The following is a 27,183-nucleotide window of genomic DNA, read 5'->3' as shown; positions in this document are numbered from 1 at the left end:
GTAACATTGCCCCTCCTCTCAGCTCACTTACAGCTAAAACATTTGTTGGCTCCAGCCTTCATTACTCTAATGCACTGCTGCATGGCCTCAGACCCTTCATAAACTTGAGGTCAGCTAAAACATTGCTGCCCATGTCCTAACTCGCACCAAGCCTGGTTCATCTATCATCTCATTGACCTACACTGGTTCTTGCTGGAGCAGTGTCAGGCAATGACCATCTCCAATAATTGAGGATCTAACCATCGCCCCTTGATATTCAATGACATTATCTTTGCTGAATCTCTCACTATCAACATCCTCGGCGTTACCATTGACTAGAAACTGAACTGGACTAGCCTCAGAAATACTGTGGCTATCAGAGCAAGTCAATGGCAAGGTCTCTTGCTGTGAGTAACTCACCTCCTGACTCCCCTATGCCTGTCCACAAAGCAAAGACAGGAGTATGATGGAATACTCTTCACTTGCCGGAACGAGTGCAGCTTCAACAACACTCAACCAGGCTTAACAACATCCCAAGACAAAGCAGTCCACTTGACTGTGACCTCTTCTACAAATGTTCAATCCCTCCACCACTGATGAACAGTGCCATGTGTACTATCCACAAGCTGCACTGCAGGAACTTACCAAGGTCCCTTAGGGAGCACCTTCCAAACTCATGGCCACTACTAAAAGGAAGGAAAAGAGCAGCAGATACATAGGAACACCACCACCTGGTGGTCCCCTTCCAAGTCACTCACCATCCTGACTTGGAAATATGTTGCTGTTCCTTTACAGTCGCTGGGTAAAGATCATGGAATTCCTTCCCTAACAGCACTGTGGGTGTACCTACACCGCAGGGTTCAAGAAGGCAGCTCATCACCACCTTACCAAGGGTAATTAGGGATGGGAAACAAATGCCTAGCCAGCGGCGCCCACATCCGGTAAAGGACTAAATCAAAATCACGATTTTAAAGTTCTCAACCTTGTTTTCAAATCCTTCCATGACCGCACCTCTCCCAATCTCTGTAATCTCCTCCAAATGCATAACCCTCTGAGATTTCTGCCCTCATCTAATTCTGGCCTCTGTGCATCCCCGATTTTAATTGCACTACTCTTGTTGGCCATGCCTTCAGTTGCCTTGGCTCTAAGCCGCGGCATTCATTCCCTTCGCCTCTACACCTCACATTTTTCTGACCCCCTTACGTAGCTCGTTTCCCATTTTGTTTTAAAATATTCTTGTGAAGCGCCTTAGGACATTTTATTACATTAAAGATGCTACACAAATGTAAGTTGTTAAAGTGCTTCATGGCCATGCAAGTACTGAAGGCGTTGTTGAAATTTACAGTTCAGAAACATGTGGGCTTCATAATCAAAGTACAAATGGAAGTGAAAAATATCTTTGACTGACTTTTGCAAGGTTGGCTAAGCATCTATCCACAGTATGACCTCTTAAATTGAAGTTTATTTATTAGTGTCACAAGCAGGCTTACGTTAACACTGTAACGAAGTTACTGTGAAGATCCCTGAGTTGCCAGACTCTGGCACCTGTCGGGTATTGCTCTCTGGGTGAAACGTGCTTTCTTCATGTTTTTAAGAATTGTTTCAGGGTAGCTTTGGCTGAATTTTACTCCACGGTTTTGCTGAAAAGCTTACCATTTTGAGTTGTTCTCTCATTTTTTAAGAAGAATAATCTTTCTTCTCCTGCCTCTCTCACACAACCACTTCTCTGGCTCTCACTTTCACATGAGTCCTTCTCCGCTGCCTGTTCCATCAAAAAGAAGTCTCACAACACCAGGTTAAAGTCCAGAAGGTTTAAACCTGTTAGACTTTGTAACCTGGTGTTGTGAGACTTCTTACTGTGCCCATCCCAGTCTAACGCCGGCATCTCTACCTCATGTTCCATCAGTGATTCAATGGTTTTCAAAGGGGCCATTCCTAATGAAATGGGTGCCGTATTTTAAGCACCGCTTTACTCTGTGGCCACCTGACTGATGGGGCTCTGGAATCCATTAGTTGCAAAGTTTTGGAAAGTTGCCTCATTAGGTTAAAACCCCAAGCTATGCATATTCCCCACTTTTGACTGAAGGGGAAACTGCATCTGCCGTAACCACTGCTTCATGCCTGCCATGTGCAGAGAATGTAACAGCGTAGAGAACACAAGCGACAAAATGGACTCCGGAAATCATGTGTCTGATTTGGTCTTGTAGATTAATCAATTTACTATCAGCGTTTTCTCAGTCCAATTGCTGATTTTCTTTTTGAGTCTGTGGAACTAAAATAAGTGAGTTAATTCTGGCTGACGAGGGAAAGTTTATTCAAGCCCAGTTGTCAGATCTACGATTGTTTTATTCAATCATGGCTGTCAGTCTGCAATTTCTTGTTCAACGTTCTACCAATACACTGGTGTACCTTGAGTCAACTTAATCTCTCTATATAACTGGTGTAAATTCACAAATGTTGTCTCCAAATACAACTGCATTGAAAAGAAACGCTAACTGCTACGTTCTCCCCCATCCGGAAGTCACTCCTCTTTGATCTCTTTCCAGCATGTCCCTGGAAGTGGTCTGGGAGGTCAGCAGCAGGGACACATTGCCATGCTCCTAGATTCAGTCCAGGAAGCATTTCACTGTACTAACTAGGTCAAGAACAGTGAGTGGAGTTACACATTCATCTTGATGTCTGCATCATTATCCTTTTACTCTGCACACCCATCCTTCCCTTTCTGTGCACTGCCTCACATCGCCTTCTATTAGGGTTGCTAACTCTTATTAAATGCATTCCCAGAGGTTTTACACATGATCTTCCCCCACACTCCAGCCATTAGTCGGCCAATACATCTATCCTGGTGATGCACTGCTTTCCTACACTAATTCGAAAACAATAAGATTCATTATCTAACTGGAAGATGCTGGACTGTCAGCCCTTTTTTTCCAATTTTCAATATTTTTTATATCTGGTAAAAAGAAATTCTTAATAAAAACGAAGGAAAAAGAATCACCTCTTTTAACATTCCAGTGATGTTTTTCCAGGGTCGCACGCAGCAGTGTCCTGGAGATTGGTCATCAACTCCAGGCCAACCCCAGAGAGATGGCAACCCTATCTTCTATCTATTCACACTGCCACTCAACCTTATCCTTTTGCAATCTCACGCCTCTTCGATAGTTACCCTCGTCAAATGCACTCCATGTTTCGGGTGAACAAATGGCATTAAAAACACTCAAAGACATATTCTTTCCTCCACTGCAGTAGACAGCACAGGACATGAGGGAGGGAGGGAGAGATAGATAGCGAACTAGATGTGGTTATCCACAGAATATTGAGCTAACAACTGCAAAGGGGGGAGTGCCAACAAAGAATAATTCTTCCAATGATAAAAACATATTTGTAACATAGGAACCTTGCATTGCAGAAAATTCATCAAGTCTGTTTCTTTCTGATAGATCAGGCCCATCTTCACCAAATCATTCCTTCCCAAGAAGCACATCTCACTATCTTTTGAAATTGTTTACTCTGTTTCAATGAAACTCCCAAGATTTAGGTAAAAAAAAGTTTGATGTCCAATTTCGCTTTTTAATCTTTTTAACTTTTTTAATTTATTCACAGGGCATGTGTGTCACTGGCTGGCCAGCATTTATTGCCCATCCCTAGTTGCCCTGGGAGAGGCATTGCTGTGCCTCTGGAATCACATGTAGGTCAAACGCTTAAGGACGGCAGATTTCCTTCCCTAAAGAACACTGATGAACCAGATGGGTTTTTCTGACAATGGTTTCATGATCATCTGTAGATTCTTAATTCCACATATTTTTATTGAATTCAAATTCCACCAGCTGCTGCAGCGGGATTTGAACCCAGGTCCCCAGAGCATTAGCTGAGTTTCTGGTTTAATAATCTAGCAATAATACCACTGGGCCATCTCCTTCCCACAACTTGTCTTTCTTAGTATTTGTACCTTTGGCAACATGCCTGAATCAATTTTTTTAAGCCGATTGTATAACTTCAATAATGATATATTAACATTTCTTTTTACTAAAGAAGAAACTTATCCCTTAACCGTCCCTCATAATTCCAATTCCTGGTGTCCAGAATTATTTTGCTTTAAGTCATCCTAAAGGCAATGTTTTCCTTTCAAGGGTGAGGTGAGACCCACCACTGTAAACTTGGATGAGTATTCAGCAGCATGTATCTCCGAGATGGTACATTTTAGCTGCTTATTTTTAGGTTGTCAGTTACCCACACAACACTCACCTGCCAATAATGACTCAGCGTGCGGATTTTCATATTCCAGTCAAAAGAAAAACACTTGGCAGTGGCGTCAAAACAGCAGACATATTTTAGGATTTATTTTTCACATTGTCAGTTAATTCCAGAATACATAATGATTCATTATAAGTCGCCAGAAATAGCGTACAGTTTTTTTCACCCAATTACAAGACCTTTTTATTCAGTTCGGTGAAAACTAATCTCCAACTCACTTCAAATGAAAGGAAAATAACTAATTACTTGGCTTGACTTTACAGCTCATTTGTAAGTTGGAAAGTTAGAGTCAGAGAAAAACGCCCCAATTTATTTAGATTAAATAAAAGTCAATGTGATAGAATGTTATTTTTCCCTCTCAGTGGCATTCGCCTCCTGGGCTGAACTGCCAAGAGGGCATTCTCAGTGCCCCTACCAAGCTCATTCGCTTGGGCATTGCTAATTCTAGGTGACTGCGTTCCTCACTCACCATTATGGTCCAGGATGGTGGCCCAACACACCTATTCTGCATGGTGTACCGCCAATTGGAATGCAAAACGATTCTTCAACGCTCATTTGGACAATGTCTGGCTGTTAATCTCTCCCATTGCCTATTTTACTTTAACCAATAAATATATAATGAAAATAAAATACATCTTTTTAAGGCTTTTATGGGTTTCACTTGGAGAGTAAATCTGCATTTCCTGGAAACCCCAGGCCAATTCTGGAGGGTTGATAACCTGTGCAGAAGTTTCCACCAGCCTCCTGGCCCTGCCCTGGATGGTGAGATTGACTTTACATAACAGTCGAGGCATAATTCTGGATGTGTGGGCTTGCATCCTTCATTTGTGTGGTACAGAGTGTCTACACTGGTCTGTTAAAATACATGCGCTGCCTGGCCAGAGAAGTTAGAAGATTAAGACTGCCTTTGTTCTGTCCAGCTAAGTCCTGGTCCATTATTTCCTCTGCTTTCTCCCTCTCTCTCTCCTGGTCTTCTATCCAATGCCCTCTCTCTGCATCTCCCCTTCTCTCTCCCTCTTCTGTTTCACAAGCCCCCACGTCCTACAACCCCCACCCCCCTAACATTTTACACACATACTATTACCTTAGAATCATAGAATCCCTACAGTACAGAAGAGGCTATTCAGCCGATCAAGTCTGCATTGACTCTCTGACAGAGTATCTTATCCAGGCTCTCTCCCCACCCTATCCTTGTAACCCCACACATTTCCCATGGCTAATCCATCTAACCTATACATCTTGGGACACTAAGTTGCGGTTTAAAATAACCACAATTTAAACTTTTAACTACTTCTGACATGAAACCTTGTGCTAAACTCTGCAATAATTATAATGTATGACATATACAGGTTTATAAAGATATTTAAAAGATTAAGATTACGTTGAACCTTTAAGCTCCTTCTGGTTTCCGATTTAGTTGGAAGAGTGATCACAGTATGTAATCAATCAATAACTAATTGAAATGCGCTGCAACATACGCACTTGTCTCTAAAATCTCTGGGAAAAAAAAAGGTGAGACCTTTTAACATAAGTGATCAGTGACGCTGCTCACTTTGGGATCTGTAATGATCATAGCAGAGCAAAGTGCTATGGATGTTGGAAACATGAAATAAAAACTCAAAATACTGGAAATACTCAGCAGATCTGATAGCATCTGTGGGGATAGAGAGGGAGAGAGAATTAACATTTTGGGTTCGAGTCATAGAACCCTACAGTGCAGAAAGAGGCCATTCAGCCCATCGAGGCTGCACCAACCACAATCCCACTCGGGCCCTATCCCCATATCCCTACATATTATACCCACTAATCCCTCTAACCTACGCATCTTTGGACACTAAGGGGCAATTTTTTAGGATGGCCAATCAACCTAACCTGCACATCTTTGGACTGTGGGAGGAAACTGGAGTACCCGGAGAAACCCATGCAGACATGAGGAGAATGTGCAAACTCCACACAGACAGTGACCAAGCCAGGAATCGAACCCAGGTCCCTGGGGCTGTGAAGCAGCAGTGTTAATCACTGTGCTACTGGTGAGGTGGGGTTCATGACCTTTTGTCAAATTTGGCAGTTCTGATGAAGAGTCATTGACCCAAACGGTATGGGGCACAGTGGTTAGCACTGCTGCCTCACAGCGCCAGGGACCCAGGTTCAATTCCGGCCTCAGGGCACTGTCTGTGTGGAGTTTGCACATTCACCCCATGTCAGCATGGGCTTCCTCCCACACTCCAAAGATATGTGGGTTAAATGGATTGGCCATGCTGAATTGACCCTTAGTGTCAGGGGGACTAACTACAGTAAATGCATGGGGTTATGGGGATAGGACCTAGGAGAGATTGTGGTCAGTGCAGACTCAATGGGCTGAATAGCCTCCTTCTGCACTGTAGGGATTCTATGATTCTAAGTGTTAACAATGTGCTGGGTTTTAGGGGTGTTTATGCGTGTGAATGCGCACGTGGGGCAGGTGGCACATCCCTTGCCCCACCTCCACCCAGAGAAGGAAAACTGGTCCTGAACTTCTAATAAGCCTGTTGGGTGGGGAAAACAGATTGACGGCAGCATAAACAAGCGGAGGGCCGGGCACCCACTCCTCAGTAGACAGTGTGTCCTTCGCTCCACAGATGTTCGTCAAGCTGATTGCTGGTTCCAGCAGCTCCAGAAAGCAATGGTGGGAGCTCCAGGACTGTAAGCATCTCCATGAAGTAGAGAAACAGCCACCAAAGTAAGGCAAGTCCCAGGGATTCACGGTGGGAAGGAGTTGGTTTCTCTAGGAAGGGTGGCAGGATGGGGGATGGCAGGTTTCGGAGATGAGGAACAAAGTGGGGTGGGGAGGGGTGACATCCTGGGGGGAGTGTCTCGGATGTGCACAGGGCACCTCCCATTTGGGTGGCCCTCTCCCTCTTTTTTCCTTTCTTTTCAAAAAAAAAATTTCATACAGTTGTTGTGGGTGGCACAGTGGCTGGCACTGCTACCTCACAGCGCCAGGGACATGAATTAAATTCGGGCCTTGGGTCACTGTCTGTAGAGTCTGCACATTCTCCCCATATCTGCATGGGTTTCCTCCAGGTGCTCTGGTTTCCTCCCACACTCCAAAAATGTGTGGGATATGTTAACTGATCATGTTCAACTTTCCCTTAGGGTCAGGGAGGTTAGCAGGATAAATACGTGAGGTTATGGGGATGGGGCCTGACATTGTCATCGGTGCAGGCTCGATGGACCGAATGGCATCTTTCTGCACTGTGGGGATTCTATGATACTCTGACCAGCGTGCCAGCATTTTATGGCAATGGAAACAGATTGAGTGCCACAACGGCTTCTTAATGGGGCAGTTAAGGGCCTCGATAGGCCTGAGGGTGAGTTCCTCCTCAGGCAGGAAGACGATGGGCTAGCAACACAACATATTTTACGTGACCATCACTGAAAGCATGCCCGACCTTGGGGGGAGTGGGGGTGGAGGATATCAGATCCATCTCTCTCAACAGATGCCACCTGACCAGCTCACCCCACTTGGATCTGACTCTGTGAATATTAAGAGATCATGAAGCAAAAAATGGAACAAATCAGCTTCAGGCATTGGCAATGGCAGTTGCAAGCTGCTCCAATATTTGGGTCAGTCCCTCCTGGAAGGATCACAACATGGCAGCTTTACATAAGTAATGTTTATATCAGCAACCTCACCTCAGAGCTACAATTAAACCGAATGTACAGTCCACATTGTTGGCTTCAACACTTATACAATGACATGATTGATGGGGATTTAATGAAATAGTAACTATAATTGTAGAGTGACCTCTCTGTGAGTATGATCTAGAGATTGGATTTACCTTACCACATTCCTGAAGACCAGCAAATATTGCCACTTATTTAAGAACCATCCAGGCATTTAAGTACTTCTTGCAAGCTCTTCTGTTACATTAAGCCACAAATGAGAGTTTAAATTCCTCTCGCATCCGCGTTCAAGGAAAACATTTCACGTTCACATCATGACCGCAGCGTCTATTTGTAACTAGATGAAAGGTGCCACATTTTAATAGAATGCGACTGAGGGCTCTTGTGAGTTCAGATTAATGTTCGTGCGTACTGCCTGCAGAATTGTGCCACCTGAATTCATCTTTCTTCGCTGTAACTAAAAATACGAGTGCGACACGATAAATAATGTGCAACACTGAGCCAGGATTGGAATCAGGCGATACTTCAAGTAAGATTTGGGGGCAGGGTAGCTCGTTACTGACACGATCGCAAATCGAAAGTCAAAACATGCAAATAAAAGCCAACAAAGTTGTTAGTTTGCGAAACTGAGAGAGGATAAGGAGGTATTTTTATTGCCCAAGGTGAATAATTAGAAAATGATTCAATGAGTCAAGAGTAAGTCTCACTCTGCATATCTCTGTCACAGATTTGAGTGTATGAACAGAATTCACTTGCAGTTGAGATATTTGCGTGGCACTAATTGAGCCAACTGAATCAACTGCTAGTGACGAGCATTCTTTCCTAAAAAGGACAGTCATGGGGCGGGAATTTATGGCCTTGCTCGGGCGAGATTGTAAAATCCCTCCCGAGGCCAATGGAGATTTTCATTCTGGGAACCTCGCCTGCCGCGATTCAGTGGCAGTCGAGATGGTAGGCTTTTGGCCTCAGTGTTGGGCCTCTCAACTTTTTCCGACGAAGCACATTTTTAACAATAGATGGCTAAATTGTGCTAATCCCTGACAAAGTTCACAAATCCGTGCAAGCCTCTTACCAAGTAATCAATATCAAATTCCCAGACTATTGTGGCAGAAATAGGGGATTTGGGTGAGCGGAGAAAGGAAGTATTTGTGTGGATGGTTTGATGAACAGAAAACAATTGCATAATCCCAAAACCCGCTGAGATTTTCTTATCTACGTCCAGAATGGTGATCCAACATTCTCAATGCACTTGAAGCGAAGGAACCATTCTTAGATGGTGTTTAATACATTTTTCTGTCTCACATCCTTCCTTCCACAAAAGTGAAATGTGTAATAACAGAAAGCGAGGAGCTGAGCGTTAAAAAATCACAGTTTTTTCTTATGAAAGATGAATTTGATTCCAGCATCTGGACTGATTGCCCAGATGGAAAAGCACCCGTAACTGAGGAAATGACCTCTGAGACAGTCGAATGTGGGCCAAATACAGAGCAGAAATAAATGCAAAATTTCTACTTCCAAAATGTTTTTTTTTGGCTCCTGTTGGAATACTTGAAGGTAAAAGAAAAATGAATATAGTTTTGAACTAATGCAGGAAAGGAGGACACGAAAGCAGAGTTCAAACAGGCAAACAGAGCAATCTCTCTGCCCACGGGACTCGAGTTGAGCAACATCAAGCCAGATTGCTTCATGCTAATTTTCCCAGCCTCATCTCGTCATTAATAATTCTATGTACAGCAGATTTGAACTCCATGGGGTTCTGTGTTACATACATCTGTCAGATAATTCTCTCGGCTCCAGCAAGCTAGGGTTTTGGAGTCATTTTTGTCAATCATTTCCTGGCAATTTTATCAAGTGGTCCGAAGAACTAGCTGCAACACTGGTAATACAGCGTATCTGTGATGTTAGATGGGAATAACCTAATCTCAATGCATTAGTTCAAAACTCGATTTAGTGGAATCTAGGAGAATTGATTTACCAACATTGCATCATTATTTTGTATATCAAACTGGGTATTATTAAAAATACAGTATGGTAAATCAGTTTTTAAAAAAAGCTGTCACTGCTGCCCACCAGACCTGCCTTCTGGGGACTTACCAATATTTATTATAAAGTAATGAGTATTCTCAAATATCAAGTGGCTTCCCTTAATTAAAAACAAATGCAGATGACTTTCTAATCCCTTGCGAGGTACTGGATTCAGATGAATTAGATAGAGGGTAATTTTAAATAACTCATTTCAATTTAGTTACAAAGCATTGTATTCCTGCTTTCGAGGCAATCCCCAACCATCGTTTTGTTCAAGGATGGATTGATCAACCCCCAATTACACAACGGAATGCATAGTCTCTGCAGGGTGCACCTGGAATGACTTACTTTTGGTGTGGGGCAGGAGGCTGTGGACAGGCGTGATGTAGCTTGAGCTCGTGGTGATTCGGACGGGGTTGTGCTCAGCGATGCGTTGTCTCGTGGGAGCACTTGAACGCCACGAGAGATTATCGAGTCTGGGATCTGAAAGTATAACAAATGCTGAAGATAATAAATTACAACAAGTATTCACTTACTGCTCAGTTCATCTTTATACGTGTACACTAGAAAACTGAACACCTATTTTCGATACATAGCCTCGATCAGATGGGATTTCACTTTAATTTACAAAGCCACAAGTGGCCAACTTTAAACTAATACAATCCTAACTGTCAAATCTTAATTCCTCATTCTCTGGTTTTAAAATGCAATACCTGTTGTTATGGTCATATTTTAAAGTTTAAAGCTTATTTATTAACATCACAAGTAGGTTTACATTAACACTGCAATTAAGATACTGTGAAAATCCCCTAATCGCCACACTCCAGGGTCTGTTCGGGTACACTGAGGGAGAATTTAGCATGGCCAATCCACCTAACCAGCACGTCTTTTGGAAACCAGAGCACCCAGAGGAAACCCACGCAAACAAGGGAAGAATGTGCAAACTCTACACAGACAGTGACCCGGGTCCCTGGCAGTGTGAGGCTGCACTGCTAATCACTGTGCCGCTAAAACCTTCTCAACTCTTAAACTGTCAAGTTGATAAGAATTAAAGTGATAAAAGCCTTTAAAAGGCAAAATATTTATTTCGAAGCACTGCTTTGTTACAATCCTACAACTCATCTACATGAATATCCATCGCACTGGTAAATTCTAGTGCTATATCGCATACTGATTGGCTTTGTCTTGCTAACAGGTTTAATACGCATTATCATTCGACTGTTGCAACATTGCAATGTTAACGGACATCAAGCTCAATCACTTCGTATATAACATCGACTATGGAATGTATTAATTAAACGGCATATATTGTACCAAACATTTCATTTGCATCATTATACTTTTGGAAATTGATCACTTGCACTAATATGGCAGCAGCGATCACTTCTGCAAAGTATGGTTTCCCAAGCATCATAATTTTATTGAGTGGCGTACACCAATTTTTTTGAGTTGGGATTCACAGATTAAATACCTTTCATCTCAATCAAAAAGGCCACGCAAAGATGCAGTGCAAATTGTGATTTTTAATTGTTCGTTAAAAAAAGATTAGGTATCCATTGGAGCTTTGTTTGAAAAATTTACAAATGTCAGTGGCGAGGATCGATGCAGAATGATAGAGATATTAAAAGAAAACTGCGATTAGCGGGGCTCACTAGATTTAACACCAGTAAGAATCAACAAGGCAAAACACCCTCCGACCTCTTCCAGATTGTCTCAACGTTTACATTTCTTTGAACTAAGTTAAAAAAAAGTGAGTCCACTTTTGAAGAGGATGCTGCCACCTTGTGCGCTGTCTTCTGACGAAGTTATATTTGTGGTTTCCAAAGCCAATTTGATGTACGTCTACAAAAATGACAAGTTTTTTAAAAAAAAAGGTCGGTTGGGTTTTTCTCACCCTTCATAATTGCAAAGCAAATTCTCAAAAGGAAACTTTGAAAGGCAACTAAAGACTTACAACTGCCCCCATGCAAAGTATGCACTGATGCAGACTGAGATCCTATTCATTCCTACAATTTTTTTAAGAACGAAACTTCATGAGGCATCTATGACTATTTTCAATTTGTATCCTTATGCATTTATAACTATTAAATTTGAAAGCATATTGAGCCTCTAACAGCGTTTATGTTAATAGCATCTGTCCGTGGCAACTACTGCAGTGCTTATAAATTGCTTGCAGTCACTGGGTTTCCTCATTAGGCCATTTCTGCTTTTCTACCATCTACCTCAATCTAGCTTAACATCGCTCGCGCTCAATATTTAATCCCACAGGCTGCCCTAAAGGGAAGGCATTTAATCATTTAGTCAAGCAGTGAAAAAAAAGTGCACCTTTTATGTACAAGGACATTTTTATGTCGAGTGCTCAGTGACAAATGGGAAAGGAATTAGCGAATGAGTCACATGAAGTCAATGAGAACAATGAAAAAACAATCACAATTATGAAGATGCATAATTTGATGACCATTTAACAGGATGAACATGTTGGGAAGGATAACCTAAATGGCTGAGGTCTAATTGAAACAATAAAAATCAGTGCAAGTGGTTCATTTCCTCACAGTAGCACAAGGTAGTGCCAGGTCTTTACGTTTAATGTCTCTTTGCTGTCTCTTACCGGCTCTCCTGCACTGATGGCAGTATGAGAGTGATGACCAATGAAACCAGGGACAGGTTTACCACCTTTAGCCATGAGAGGAGCGGGACTTTGTACAAGTTGGAAGCTCTGATGTACAACACAACTATCAGCACTATGACAGGAAAATACAGGCAACTGGAGAAAAACAAGCAAAAATGATTTGATGGGTAACAATGAAATAGGTAGGTTTGATTCTACATGTATGAACAGCCCTGTGTGGCGGGCAGCTCCTCACCTTGGCTGCTATGGCTGCTGCAGTGATGTGCGAGGACGAACTCTCTTCAGTTGAAGCCACTCCACTGTCTTTCTTCTCCTCCTCCTCATCTTCACACTGAACGCCTTTGTCTTCTGTCTGTTTGTGTGGGCTGGTGGTTGGGGGAGGGGACAATGGCGGCGGAGGGGACGGCAGGTCCTCCAGCTCGTCGTGAACCTCTTTCACTTTCACGATTGCGTCCCGCAACAAGTCGATTGCGTGAGGTAGGGCAGGTAGTATAAACTGGAAGCATTCCTGCACATAATTTGAAAGCCAGTTTATAAAATTCAAAGACGTATAAAGCTACCAGTTACGTGTAGCTTTGATAATAGTGTTTATTGTTCTGTCAATTCAAGAGATTAATAAAATTAATAAAATCAAGAGTAACCACTCAAAAGACATTACCGTTCTTTGTATACATCATACATCATGCAATAGCATTGGTTTAGCCAAATACAAAAATGTGGTTGATATATTACAACCCAGGTTATTTTAATGGGTTTTTGAAATCATTTTTTTTTGAACCACTACAGTGCAGAAGGAGACCATTCGGCCCATCGAGCCTGCACCAGCAACAATCCCACCCAGGCCCTATCCCTGTAATCCTATGTCTCTACCCTGCTAATCTCCCTGAGACTAAGGGTAATTTAGCATGGTCAATCCACCTAACCTGCACATCTTTGGACTGCGAAGGAAACCAGAGAACTCAGATGAAACCCGCACAGACACAGGGAGAATGTGCAAACTCCACACAGACAGTGACCCCAAGGCCGGAATTGAACCTGGGTCCCTGATGCTGTGAGGCAGCAATGCTGGCCACTGTGCTGCCTGCTGTTCTCTATGTTTTCTGTTCACTGATGGCACAACGCTGCCAAGCTAATGGCCATGGTTCATTAAAGGACACTGCGACAGAACCGTGGTTTCAAAGTTTGTATTTTTTGAGGAAAGACCCTAATTGAAAAGGAAGACCAAGCAAGGGAAAGTGAGAAAGGAAACTGGTCCTCCCAGTATCAGAGGAAACTAAGACTGAAAATGAGGGTGGAAACCAACATTTCTGGGGAATCTGAAATCACATGAAATGACACAGAGAAATCAAAGCTCTGATGATGATCCCAGTGGTGCAGTATAGGCTGCACAGCACAGAACCAGGGTCCAGATGCTGGGGCAAATATACAGTTGCTGCAGCGGTTTCTTCTACTTGAAGGTAACACATCGATCTATGCCATCCAGACTGTTTTAAGCAAAATTAGGGAGGCTGTACCAGTGTGTGTCAATTGTGGAGAAGACTCTGCCCGCAGAACCTGGGTGGGTTATGCGGCACTGTTGACTGGAAGGCGGGTGTGTGTGTGTGTGTGTGTGTGTGTGTGGGGTCTAGCTGACTTAGAAGGAATGTAAAATAGTGTGTGGGGAAGACAGGGTTTTTAATGACTTTGTGATTAACATATATGCTGAGTGCACTGCTAAACCCATTTGTAGGATCTGTCTTAGTTGTATTGGGCATTTAATGAGCAGTTTATCATTTATAATTGACTGCAATTTGGCTGTTAATTCATGTTTAATTTATATAGATTCTGGGTGTTAAAGTATAGGTGTTTACCCAAGTTAGTGTTTAGTGTTTGCTTTTGTCGACTCTTGCATGTTAAAATATGTTCTGTTTTAAACCGTGGAATCTTGTGGTTTCAATCTTTCAGGAAATAACTGGGATTTTGGATTTCTTCTAAAAAATAATTGCAGGTCTCAACCAAGATCCTAACAATATTCTACAGCACTACGGATAACAAGGAAATTTTAAAAAAATTATTCAATGCATTTTTTTCTGGGCCAAATAACCACTGGAAATATTTCTGATCGGAACAAGGTAAGGATTTTAGGGTGCACCTTGACATGGGTCAGAATTGTCCAATCTTGTCCGCAGCTGGGATTCTCCAGTCCCGCTGCAGTGAATGGGTTTTTGGCTGAGTGCCAAATTATCTGTTGCCGCCGGCAGTGGTGGCAGGGCGAACGAGATCACAGAATCCCGGTCACAGTAAAACAGGTATGTAATGAAGCAGCTAACATTGCGTAGATACTGTTGCCAAGTTCAGTAAAGTGTAGATTGAGAAGTGGAAAGTTAGAAATTGGTGTTTGTGAAATTGTAACGGTGCTAGAACAGGAAGCATTGCTTTAAGTGGTGTTTTCTTCTGTGCTTAGGGGTTAAAAATGCTAGTACACAGAGAGCTCAGACTGAAACATTTGTATCAAAAGGCCAAGTAGCAGTTTGACCAAGAAAACAGGCTTTTGCACTTAGCCAAACAAGTTGGATCAGGCACCTAGATACCAAGAACCTATTAAATTTATGTCTGATGATCTTGACAACCTAGGACCAATCCTATTGTGGGAAATATTAATACATCATCATCATCATCATCAGGAGTATAAAAGGTGGCAATGGAAGAAAAAGAGAGAGAGAGAGTATATGTCTGAACAGTATTCCATTAGAATTGTGTTTTATGCGATGTGTTAAGAGTTGAGTTAATTTGTTCACTATTAGATAAATAAATAGTTACGTATTGATTTTACAGTGGGTGCCAGGGATTTATTTTGTATTTAAACTAGAAGTTGCTAAAGAGTGGGTCACACCACTTCACACACACTTTTTACAAATTATGAGGTGAGATACTCGTCTTTGGGTGTTTTGGGATTAGTTCTCAGAGGGGATCAACCTTCGCTTCATAATAATACAACTGGGATATTGAAATACGCATTGCATTTTACCTGGGAAGGGAAGGTGGTCAAAACGGAAAAGGAACAGTAAACGAGATAAGAGAGAACGATGCAAAGTCAATTAATCATAGTCACATGATCATTTGGTCTTCTTGTTTGAAAAGGGATATAACTGTGTTAGAAACAGTTCACAAAACTCTTTCCTGGGATGAAGGGCTTATTTTATGAAGAAAGGTTGAACAGATTAGGCTTATATCCGTTGCAGTTTAACAGAATGAGAGGTATTGTTACTGAAACATAAGTTTCTAAGGGGACTTGATTGGGTGGAGGGAGGATGCTTCCTCTTGTAGGGGAGACTAGAACTAGGGGACGTAGTTTGAGGATAGTAGGTCTCTCTTTTAAGGTAGAGGTGAGGAGAAAACTTGTTTGTCTGTGGAGTTCTCTTCCCCAGAGAGCAGTGGAGGCTGGGTCATTGAAGTTATTTAAGGCTGAGTTAGATAGATTTTTGATTGACAAGGGAGTCAAGGGTTATGGTGGGGTAGGCAAGAGCTGAAGCTATAATCAGATCAACCATGATCTTAATGAGAGGTGGAGCAGGCTTGAAGGGCCAAACGGTCTACTCTTGCTCCTAACTCTACCAGCCTCCCATCCATTGACTCTGCCTTGGAAAAATAGCCAGCATAATCAAGGATCACATGCATCCTGGGCATACTCTCTTCCACCATCTTCCATTGGAAAAAAAGACACAAAAGTCTGAGAACACGTACCAACTGACTCAAGAACAGCTTCTTCCGTGCTGCCATCAGGCTTTTGAATGACATAGCTTATTATAAGCTGATCTTTCTCTGCACCCTATCTGTAACGGCAACACTATGTTCTGCCCCCTCTCCTTTCCTTCTCTCCAATGTTTTAAGTTCTTTTATTATTGTCACAACTGGGCTTACATTAACATGGCAATGAAGTCACAGTGAAAATCCCTGAGTCACCACACTCTGGCACCTGCTTGGGTACACTGAGGGAGAATTTAGCATGTCCAATGCACCTAACCAGCACGTCTTTCAGACTGGGGGAAGAAACTCGAGCACCCGGAGGAAACCCACGCAGACACGGGGAAAACATGCAAACTCCACACAGACAGTGACCCAAGCTGGGAATCGAACCTGGGTCCCTGGTGCTGTGAGGCAGCAATGCCAACCACTGTGCCGTCTCATGTATGTACTCTATACGCTATACAGACCAAATGGTAAGTTTGATCTGTATAGTGTCAAGAAACAATACTTTTTACTGTATACTAATCAGGGCAGGGTATATTCAGGGCACTGGGGAGAATTGGAGAACAGAGAGATCTAGGAATACAGGTTCATAGTTCCTTGAGAGTGGAATCATGGGTAGACAGGATGGTGAAGGCAGCATTCTGCATACTTGGGTTTCATTGGTCAGAACGTTGAATGCAGGAGTTGGGATGTCTTGTTGAAGTTATAAAGAGAGGCTGGATAGGCTGGGACTTCTTTCCCTGGAGCAAAGAAAGCTTAGGAATAATCTTACAGAAGTCTATAAAATAATGAGGGGCATGGATAAGGGAGTTAGTCAACATCTTTTTCCAAAGGTAGGGGAGTTTAAAACTAGGGGGCATAGGTTTAAGATGAGGAGGGAGAGATACAAAAGGGTCCAGAGGGGCATTTTTCTCACTCAGAGAGTGGTGAGTGTCTGGAACAAGCTGCCAGAGGCAGTAATAGAGGTGGGTACAATCCTGTCTTTTAAAAAGCATTTTGGCAGTTACATGGGTAAGGAGGGTATAGAGGGATATGGGCCAATTACAGGCAATTGGGACTAGCTTAGAGGTAAAAACTGGGCGGAAAGAACAAGTTGGGCTGAAGGGCCTGTTTCCATGCTGTAAATCTCCATGACTCTAATATGTGACAATAATAAATCAAATCAAGTCATAGCCTTATGTAAACAGGTCACAATCTCCAACACAAAGACAAGAAAAGTAAAGATGGCTCCTACCTGTGAACCTTTCTTGCTGCCAGGCAGATTAATAATTAGAGTTTTGCCCCTTATTCCACATACAGGTCTGACAATAAGAAAAACAAAATGACAATAAGCAGGTGTATATTATACACAACAAACAATCACACTATCTTGAAAAACACGTGATCTGCTTTATCAATCCACTCCCCCCCGAAAATAAACTTGATTTCTCTTTTATCACCTATTTGTGAAGTGGTGTAGGGTAGTCTTCATGTTAAAGGAGTTACATGAATCTAAATTTTTGATATTATCTAATAAAGAAATTAAAGGAAGAAGGACTTGAATTTATATAGCCCAGGGCTTCTGAAAGCTCTTCAAGGTCAGTGAAGTAGTTTGGAAGTGTTGTGAGGTGGGAAACATAGCAGCTACTTTGCACATGGTAGATTTTCACAAATGGCAATGATAATAAGCAGATACTCTTTCAGTGGGGTTGGTTGTACAAAGGAAGTGCAGAAAATAATGAAGCGCTTTTCTACAGTCGTCATCTGACCTTCTGTGAATGTGAAGGGTAACCGTGCATGTTGAGGACCCCGTGCACTGTGCTGCTGAACAGGATGACATGGGCTCATCTGTAAGGCTTCACATGAATGAGCTACAACTGTGCTGTGGCTGGAAGGAGACATGATGGGGCATAGGAAGATAAAAGGACGTCTCAGAGGGAGTATCAAACCAGCTGCTCTGTCACACACCTCCATGCAGCCAATTTCAGATTGAAGCCTGGGGGGGGGCGGGTTGTCTGTTTAAGTGAGCAATGTTTGTGTGGTGAAAAGATTCCAGTGAAGAGAAGTGTACTACTTAATGACATGGAGTTGTATCTAGGTTTGCAATGATGTGGTTAACATTTAAGGTTACAATCAAAAAGCTTTGGCTTTAAGCTTTGACTTACAACACTACAACAGAAAGTGGCTGAGACCAAAAATGTTGTCTGATTTCGAGAAGAAATTAGATATAACTCTTGGGGGCTAAAAGGATCAAAGGAATGGGGGGGAAGAGGAGGGATCAGAACACTGAATTTGATAATCAGCCATGATCAAAATGAATGGCAGTGCAGGTTTGAAGGGCCAAATGGCCTACTCCTGCTTCTAGTTTTTTTGTTTCTAACAGGGCAAAGAATATGATTGCTGCAGTTCATTTAATCCATTAAATTTATCAAAAGGTAGGCTTTATATTTCTTCACTCGTTTTGATAGGTAAGGTTAGGCAGTCCACACAAGCCTGATTCCATATCAAATCTTATGTAAAAGATGCTGTGTCCTTGGTCCTTTTCCTTGGAAATCTTTCCCTAACAGCACTATGGGTGCACCTACGCCACACGTTCTGCAATGGTTCAAAAAGGCGGTTCACCATCGCATTCTCAGGGCAATTAGGGATGGGCAATAAATGCTGGCCTAACCAGTGATGGCCACTCCCGTCAAAGAATAAAATTGTCTTAATACTTTTACACAAACATTTTTACTATTTTGTTACAGACGGTCATCAAAAAAATTCAAAAACATGTCAAATTTACCTTTCCGAAGATGCTGTGTGACTATTTCTGGTATTCACCTTTGCTTACCCTCCTGAATCCTGTTACCCAGATTCATATTTTGGAATTAACCATTGCTTACCGAGATAACATCCCCAGTGGAGTGACATTCAGTGAACCCATCAGCATAGCCAGTGCCATCCCCGGAGCTTCCCTTTCTATCACCTCCTTTGTGGCCTAGAATTACAATCAATAAAAAAAAGCATCTAAGATTGATATCAAATTAAGGTTGAGATTTAAGAACCCCCTCAATACTTTGCAGCTGGAGTTTGTGCATAGCAAACCTTAGAGACAGCAGGTTACTTTCAAGCAGGAAGGCTGTGGTACTTGGAAGGAAAACAAATGGCAGAACACAATCCGGCAAATATCTTACAGTAAGTGCATTTCCTGAGAGCAAAATGCTATCTATTAATGCAAAGTGAAAAATTTGCTCATCCCAAATAGGCAAAAGTACTGCAGATGCAGGGAATCTGAAACAGAAAAGGATGGAAACACTCAGCAGGTCAGGGAGCATCTGCAGAGAGAACAGACGAGTCAAAGCAGAGGGAGGTTGTTGATGAATTGAAAAGGTGACAGAACAAGGGGAGGCCAGCACACCCAAATGAATGTCAATCAACAAACCCATCAGAATAGTTAGAGAGTCAACCCACAGGCCTCCCTTTCTATCACAATGAATAGAAATTTTAACACATAGACATCTAAATTTTATATCAGGTTGAGGTTTTAAATTGAATTCCGCTCATCGATAATAGCTTTTAATCCTAACAAAACCTGGGGGGGTGGTGGGGACAGTGGCGGTCTGCACACTTGAACCGTCAACTTGTCTGTTCACTCTAAAGATGTGAGTAATGGCAGATGGTTTGTGTCAAAAAGATGCACAAATTAAAAAAAGGCATGCAGAGCCACTGGGCCCACACAGGGTTTGGGGGGCTGAGTATTTCCAGCATTTCCTGACTTTGTCCCTCTCCCTCTGTTTGTTAACATCAAAGGAACACATCATCAGGAACTGGCTGGTGTTACAGTTTAGTTAGTAACTGTCTACAACAGTGGCTCAACTCTGGGTTCAAATCCAGGTCAGACTGACGCAAGTTGGGCCTAACAGTTTGGGCGACTCTCAAGCAATGGGTGCACAATTAAGCACACGATACAAAACAACCCTTGTGTGTGGTGCAGGAAACACCCAGAACCAGGGGTCACAGTCTGATCCAGGGTAGACCATTAGGACAGAGATAGGGAAATAGTTCTTCACCCAAAGAATGGTGAACCTGGGGAATTCATTACCACAGGAAGTAATTGATGCCAAAACATTGAATGGATTCAAAAGGCGGCTAGATATAGCACCTGTGGCAAATGAGATCAAAGGTTATGGGGAGAAAGCAGAATTAGGAGTTGGACGAACAGCCATGATCGTGATGAATGGTGGAGCAGGCTCGAAGGGCCAAATGCCCTCCTCCTGCTCCTATCTTCTATGTTTCTATGTGTGTTTCTACGTCATTTGGGTGCAGATCAGTCTGATCCCTGGGTGAAGGCAGAATCGAACTATACAAGACCAAGTATGATATCATCAAATGTCCAAAATGGAAATCACCAACATCCATCACCTTGGTGAGCCCAAAAAATTCATACATGCACATAGAACAAAGTAAATAGTGTTTACAATAATGGAAGAAAAAGGTTTTTTTAGCATCTAGTCTCTAATATCATTGTATCTGTAGCAACAGGGACACTGCACCCTTAACTGGAAGCAGCAGTTAATCATTAACAGCAAAAAAAAACTGCTTCTAATGAACATAGAATTTCAAAAACAGATACCCAGCCTCATTTGGAACCCTCAAGACTAAACTTTGGAGTTGATGGGCTTCCTTGCAAAACAATTAGATCTGCAAATGGCAGCATATTTTTTACACTGAAATGGAAGAAGCAGAGACACGTAGAGAAGTCATTTCCAAGTACGTGAGGGAGTCCAAAACTGAGGGCCATAAATATAATAAGTCAGTAACAAATCCAATAGGGAAGACTCTTTACTCATGTGGGAATGTGGAACTCGCCAACGCATGGAGAGGTTGAGGTGAATAGCAGAGTAGCCTTTACAGGATAAGACAGATATTACATGAGGGAGAAAGGGATAGAAAGATAAGTTAATAATAGACTATGCTGAAGGAAGGAGACTCAGGTGAAGCATAAACATGATTAGGCTGAAAGGCCTGTTTCTGTGCTATAAAATTCCATGAGGTAAAAGCAGGATCAAACAGATTATTACAGTCAGATTATAAAGTGGATGCTTACTGTGCTTTGCAGCTATTAATATCCAATATATTTTAAGGTGTAATTTCATTGCCATGACGCGGTTTAAAAATTAATCTTAAGATCCGTTAACTTTACAGTCGAGTGCTCATTTGACAACATGCACATATCTTCCGTCACAAGAAGAGATCCAGAAATAGGTTGCAGGCTCCAGGTTGCAGACAAGGGGGCGATTCTTCAAACGATTAAAAATTAAAATGAACTATAACGTGAAAGTCAGTTTTAGCCCTCAAGCTGATTAATGCCATTCAAAGGCAGCTTCAAAGGAAAGATAAATTGGATTTAAAGAAAAGAAACAACATTTAAAAGCTAAACACATCGCTACGTACATAATACTGCGCTTTTGTTAAAAATTTAAACCATATTCTTCAGACGCTAAAGTAAACAAATGCAATGTTCTTGAAGGGAATCAAAGAAAAAAACGTCTTTGCAAAATGGAGTGTGGAAACTGGAGTGAGCTGATGCGTCAAAAGGAATTTAGCTATTTATATGATTTTGTAAAAAAAAAACTGCATTTTTTTCCCAAATATGTGTAAATTGTACCTGTAAAAGCTGAACCTTTGTTTGCAAATACAGGGCAAGATGTTCTCTTCCTTGTTTTGTAACTGTGCTGGTTTTCTAGTTTATTTGAGAGGAATGAAATTAGTAAGTTTGGCTGTGCTTGCAGGCCCGTATACAGTGTGAACTTGACAAGATATTTAACGATGTTCATTAGAGAGAGAAAAAAAGGAGCAAATATGCCCCAGTGTTTCAAGAGACCAATACACAGAGATCAGACTTGCCCTTTGACTTTACAAATCCTGTTCATGATTTGTGCCACGCAACACCAGCTTCTATCACACAAATTCTACGAAACAAATGACAAACTACATGCAACACTGTGCTAATGTTAGATCCATGGTGTGGCAATGTCACATCCTGTCCCATTACTTTGTACCTGTTCAGTTCCAACTCTCCGACATGCCACCGAGTTGGTGTGTCAGTGAGAGAAAGGTGAAAATTCATAATAATGCGAGAGTTGCTTTATACTATGTTGCTCGTACGCACATTTTACGCACGTTCAGGAAAGGTGTTGTCAGTGATGTACATGATAAAGAGTACCAGAGGTTGAGGTGGGGGGAGGAATGGGTGGCATAGACCAGCTAGCAGCGAAAAGAGGCAACAGTGAGCTGAGTGTAAATTCTATGAAACACCCCACTTCAGATTCAGCAAAGTTACAAAGATGCAGAGTTTGCCATGAATAACTCTCTCAATCTTATTCAAAGCTTTTGAAAATTTGAAATGCCGTGCAGAAATCCTGGAGTTTGACATTTTACTTAAGGCCATAAGACATAGCAGCAGAATTAGGCCACTCGGCCCATCGAGCCTGCTCTGCCATTCAATCATGGTTGATACTTTTCTCATCCCCATTCTCCTGTCTTTTCCCCATAACCCCTGATCCCCTGATTAATCAAGAACCTATCCATCTCTGTCTTAAAGACACTCAATGACCTGGCCTCCACAGCCTTCTGTGGCAAAGAGTTCCACAGATTCACCACTCTCTGGCTGATGAAATTCCTTCTCATCTCTGTTTTAAAGGATCATCCCTTTAATCTGAGGTTGTGCCCTCAGGTTCTAGTTTTTCCTACTAGTGGAAACATCCTCTCCATGTCCACTCTATCCTGGCCTCACAGTATCCTGTAAGTTTCAATAAGATCCCCCCTCATCTTTCTAAACTCCAACGAGTACAGACCCAGAGCCCTCAACTATTCCTCATATGACAAGCTCTTCATTCCAGGAATCATTCTTGTGAACCTCCTCTGGATCCTTTCCAAGGCCCTTTCCTTCCTTAGATACGGGGCCCAAAACTGCTCACAATACTCCAAATGGGGTCTGATCAGAGCCTCATACACCCTCAGGAGTACACCACCACTCTTGTATTCTAGCCCTCTTGACATGAATGCTAACATTGCTTTTGCCTTCCTATCTGCCGACGGAACCTGCATGTTAACCTTAAGAGAATCTTGAACAAGGACTCCCAAGTCCCTTTGTGTTTCTTCCAGGTTTCACAATTAAATAATGTATCCTCCTACACTCTGTGCTTCCTGTCGATCAATTAACTCTCCATCATCTCCCCTTGATTCCCACCAGATTTCTGACCATTCAACTACCTTTCACAATCACTATGCTCACGTTTGGGAAGAACTATCCTCAGCACTATCCTGTTATTGAAAATGTATTCTTTCACATTGCCCATCATGAATTGCCCTTGAACTGAGTGGCTTGCTCGGCTACTTTCAGTGGCAGGTAAGAACTCAAGTTTCATGGTCACAATCACTGAGACAAGCTTTAGATTCCAGATTTTTTTTATTCATTGAAGTTAAATTCCATGAGCTTCTGGGGTGGGATTTGAACCCATGTCCTCAGAGATTACCCCGGGGCCTCTGGATTACTAGTCAGTGACATTACCCCTACAATAATACCTGAAGTGGTGGTAATTGGCTTTTTATTGACCATTTGAGGGTCTCAGGGTGGGCAGACTGGGGCAGGAGACTGATGGGGACAGCAGTCCCTCCCTCATCTAACCCAGTTTTAATGCCCACTTCGCCTCTTAGCCCATTCTTGGGGGTTTCGCCTGGTGGGAGGGGTTCTAGAACCAAGGGTCGCAGTTTAAAAATTAGGGGTCTCCCATTTGAGACTGAGACGAGGTGAACTTTTTTTCCTGTCAAAAGAGTTGGTCATCTGTAGAATTGTCTTCAGCAGAAAGCAGTGGGAGTCGGGAATGTATTCAAGACAGAGTTAGACAAGGGAGTCAAGGGTTATGACGGGCAGACAGGCCCCACTCGGGTCAGTCATGATCTTATCAAATAGTGGAGCAGATTCGAGGGGCCGAATGGCCCTACTCTTCTTCCTTTTGGGTGTAGTGAGGGGGGTATAAATTTCCAAGTATCAAAACAACTACAGGAATGCAGCCTTAATTAAGAAAGCGCTGGGACATATTTACAGTAGGCATGTGCATGGAGTCACATTTAGTCATTCTCAGGGATGCAAAAACTCTTTACTGTTAAACAGCAATGCTTGACCTCCTAGTCTGAGTCCTCATCTAAAGTCTTCTGTAAAATCTTATGTAAGCAATGTCTTAGGCTTAGCCGGGCTTCCCTTTGGAACTCGATTCAGTTGTGCACATTCTGCTACTCTCGCCACAAAGAGTAGTGTGTGAGAGTGTGGATGCCTAAATCTGATTATGAAACGTAAACTGGTTAGATTACTTCTTAAAGCCGTCAGACAGTGAGGAAGAGGCTTCCTCTGGCTGCACTAAGATTTGATCAGACTCAAAGCCATTAGAATACTCACCAGGGGTTGGAAGACCGTGATCAAAGAACATTCAAAGCTAATAGATTCCATGCTTCCCTTCCTCTGCTGCGATCCTACAGATCTCATTGATACCCATGACTTATTTCTGTACTGTCTCGCTATTCCTCCTTTTATGCAGCACCATCATCACATTGCAATGTAATCAATTATTCCCTCTATCTTATTAATTATTCCCTCTATCTTATTATGGACCATTCCCTCTGCTTTCTCCCCCCCCGCCTCATTTTCCTTGCTATTCTTGCTTATAATCTGTTCGTTTTTAATATTTTACAGTACCGATGACCTAAAATGTTGACTGTTTCCTTCTCCATTGACTCCCACCAGATTTCTGACCATTCAACTACCTGACACAGAGGGTGGGTTTTCCAGCCACGCTTGCTCTGAGGTTGGAAAATCTTGCTTGAGGACCTTTGCATGGTCCATGTCCCACCCACTACGATTTCCGGGGCGGGTGGGATGGGAAAATTCTGCCCAAGATGTCTAAACGAAAAGAGTACAGCCTGTGAAACATGGCTAAATCACAGCCCACTGCATAATCGAATTAGACATTTTACTGGACAGTTTCTTTGGGGAAGTGGTTGCTACATTTCAGGATTTGGACATGGCAAGGCCATTCAGCAAATCTTCATTGTGATGAATCTGTTACCCACCTCAGGCTGATTCGATGTAGTTCAATCCCATTTTCACGCACTCTCACCATATTCCCTCACATTTATTCCAAATAATTATTCAGCCCGTTTTTTTGAATGTTGTAATTAATTTAAGATCGGCTGCCACCTGTGTCGAAGAATTTCACATTTTGTCAACTCTTTGGTGAAAAAGAATGTCTCCTGACCTCCCACGAGGTTCTTGACATGCAAATCATTGAATCCCTACAGTGTAGAAGGAGGCCATTCAGCCTATCAAGCCTGCACTGACAACAATCCCACCCGGGCCTTAACCCCACTTATTTACCCTGCCAATCCCCTTGACACTAAGGAGCAATTTAGCATGGCCAGTCCACCTAATCAGCACATCTTTCAGACTGTGGGAGGAAACTGGAGCACCCAGAGGAAACCCATGCAGACACTGGAATGGTAATGAAGAGGCAGTAATCAAGAGACACATAAGTGAGTGGTGTCTCCATCACCTAAACGGGAGAGGGTCGAGTCTGTTGCTGACACATCCAGGTTGCCAGAACTCAGTCTCGGCCCTAAATAGTGCCCAAGTTTCAGGGTCACTCTGTGGTATCAACAGAGCTGTAGCATGGTAGGTCCAAAATGTAGTCTGGAAGTGCACAGGTAATTTTCAACACAAGTATTTTTCTGGGCTGGATGTGATCAATCTGGGTCACTCCGATGTTCAGTCAGAGTGGATACAACTACCAAGGGATGCAAAGAGCGGGAAGCAGTTTCCAACTTGCAAATTCGCAGCTGACAAGAGGTTGCTGATGGTAAGTAGCTGGGGTCACTGATTCAAAACTTGGGGGTACAGGTTGATCTCTGGATAGCCTCTAACAGAAATGCTCAATCTTCAGCTGAAGTTACTTTATCATCAGCAATGCACAGATCTCTTCTAAGAGTATCACTGATGTGAAGTTTAATCAATAACCTGGCATCATGAATGATCTTTCTGTCACTAACTGCACTGAGGTGTTCCAGGCATTTAATGCACACATGATGAACTTAATGTGATGTGCAATCATCAGCTGGTTCCCAACAACAATATAATTATTAGCGACCCTGAATAATAATTCAAACATTTGCAGACACTTTGCTGCTATTTGGGATGGCACAGTGGTTAGCACTGCTGCCTCACAGCGCCAGGGACCTGGGTTCGATTCCAGCCTTGGGTCACTCTCTGTGTGGAGTTTGCATGTTCTCCCCGTGCCTGTGTGGGTTTCCTCTGGGTGCTCCGGTTTCCTCCCACAGTCTGAAAGATGTGCTGGTTAGGTGCATTGACTTAAACAGGCGCTGGAGTGTGGCAACTAGGAGGTTTTCACAGTAACTTCATTGCAGTGTTAATGTAAGCCTTACTTGTAACTAATAAATAAACTTAAACTTATAAACTTAAGCTATCTCATAGTTGTCTAGCAGCCTCAACGTTAGGAGCAGAAGATCTTTTAAGATTAAGAAAAGCTTCACAATACTATGTTTAGAAAATCCGTTTTTTCAAAATTGCATTTAAAGCCACAATTTTTCTTTTTTAATAGATTTAGTTCTGAGTTATAGCATGATACTGCACAGGAGGCGGCCATTCGGCCCAGCATTCCTTTGTCGATTTGGTTAAAGAGCTAGCCAGTTAGGCTCGGTTTCCTGCCTGGGCCTCATGGCCCTACAAATAATTTCCATCCAAGCATTTATCCAATTCCCTTTGAAAAATTATTGTCGAGTCGAGTTCTGCCAATCCCTTTCGGGCAGTGGATTTAAGACCATAGCAATCCACTGTGCCAAAGCAGTTCTCATCTCACCTTCAGTTCTTT

The 27,183-nt window shown here is 42.5% G+C and overlaps 1 protein-coding gene across 18 annotated transcripts in view; it reads right to left on the bottom strand.

Annotated features, from left to right (window-relative positions):
- The window catches only part of LOC145352784 (gephyrin), a 462,622-nt gene that overhangs the window by 140,035 nt on the left and 295,404 nt on the right, over window positions 1-27,183 (bottom strand). For 13 of the 18 annotated variants that reach the window (XM_080203106.1, XM_080203109.1, XM_080203107.1 and 10 more), the window contains exons 5-9: window positions 19,147-19,241; window positions 17,517-17,583; window positions 12,789-13,061; window positions 12,533-12,688; window positions 10,273-10,407 (exon numbers count right to left, since the gene is read on the bottom strand). In XM_080203106.1, the coding sequence (XP_080059232.1) occupies window positions 10,273-10,407; window positions 12,533-12,688; window positions 12,789-13,061; window positions 17,517-17,583; window positions 19,147-19,241 (726 nt within the window). The remainder of the gene's footprint in view (window positions 1-10,272; window positions 10,408-12,532; window positions 12,689-12,788; window positions 13,062-17,516; window positions 17,584-19,146; window positions 19,242-27,183) is intronic. The other 5 variants (XM_080203117.1, XM_080203118.1, XM_080203123.1 and 2 more) reach the window with 1 other exon arrangement.

The sequence above is a fragment of the Carcharhinus amblyrhynchos genome, chromosome 14 (assembly GCF_965287045.1).
Source record: "Carcharhinus amblyrhynchos chromosome 14, sCarAmb.v2.hapA, whole genome shotgun sequence".
Classification (NCBI taxonomy): Eukaryota; Metazoa; Chordata; class Chondrichthyes; order Carcharhiniformes; family Carcharhinidae; genus Carcharhinus; species Carcharhinus amblyrhynchos.
This window is presented reverse-complemented; position numbering and strand designations above follow the sequence as displayed.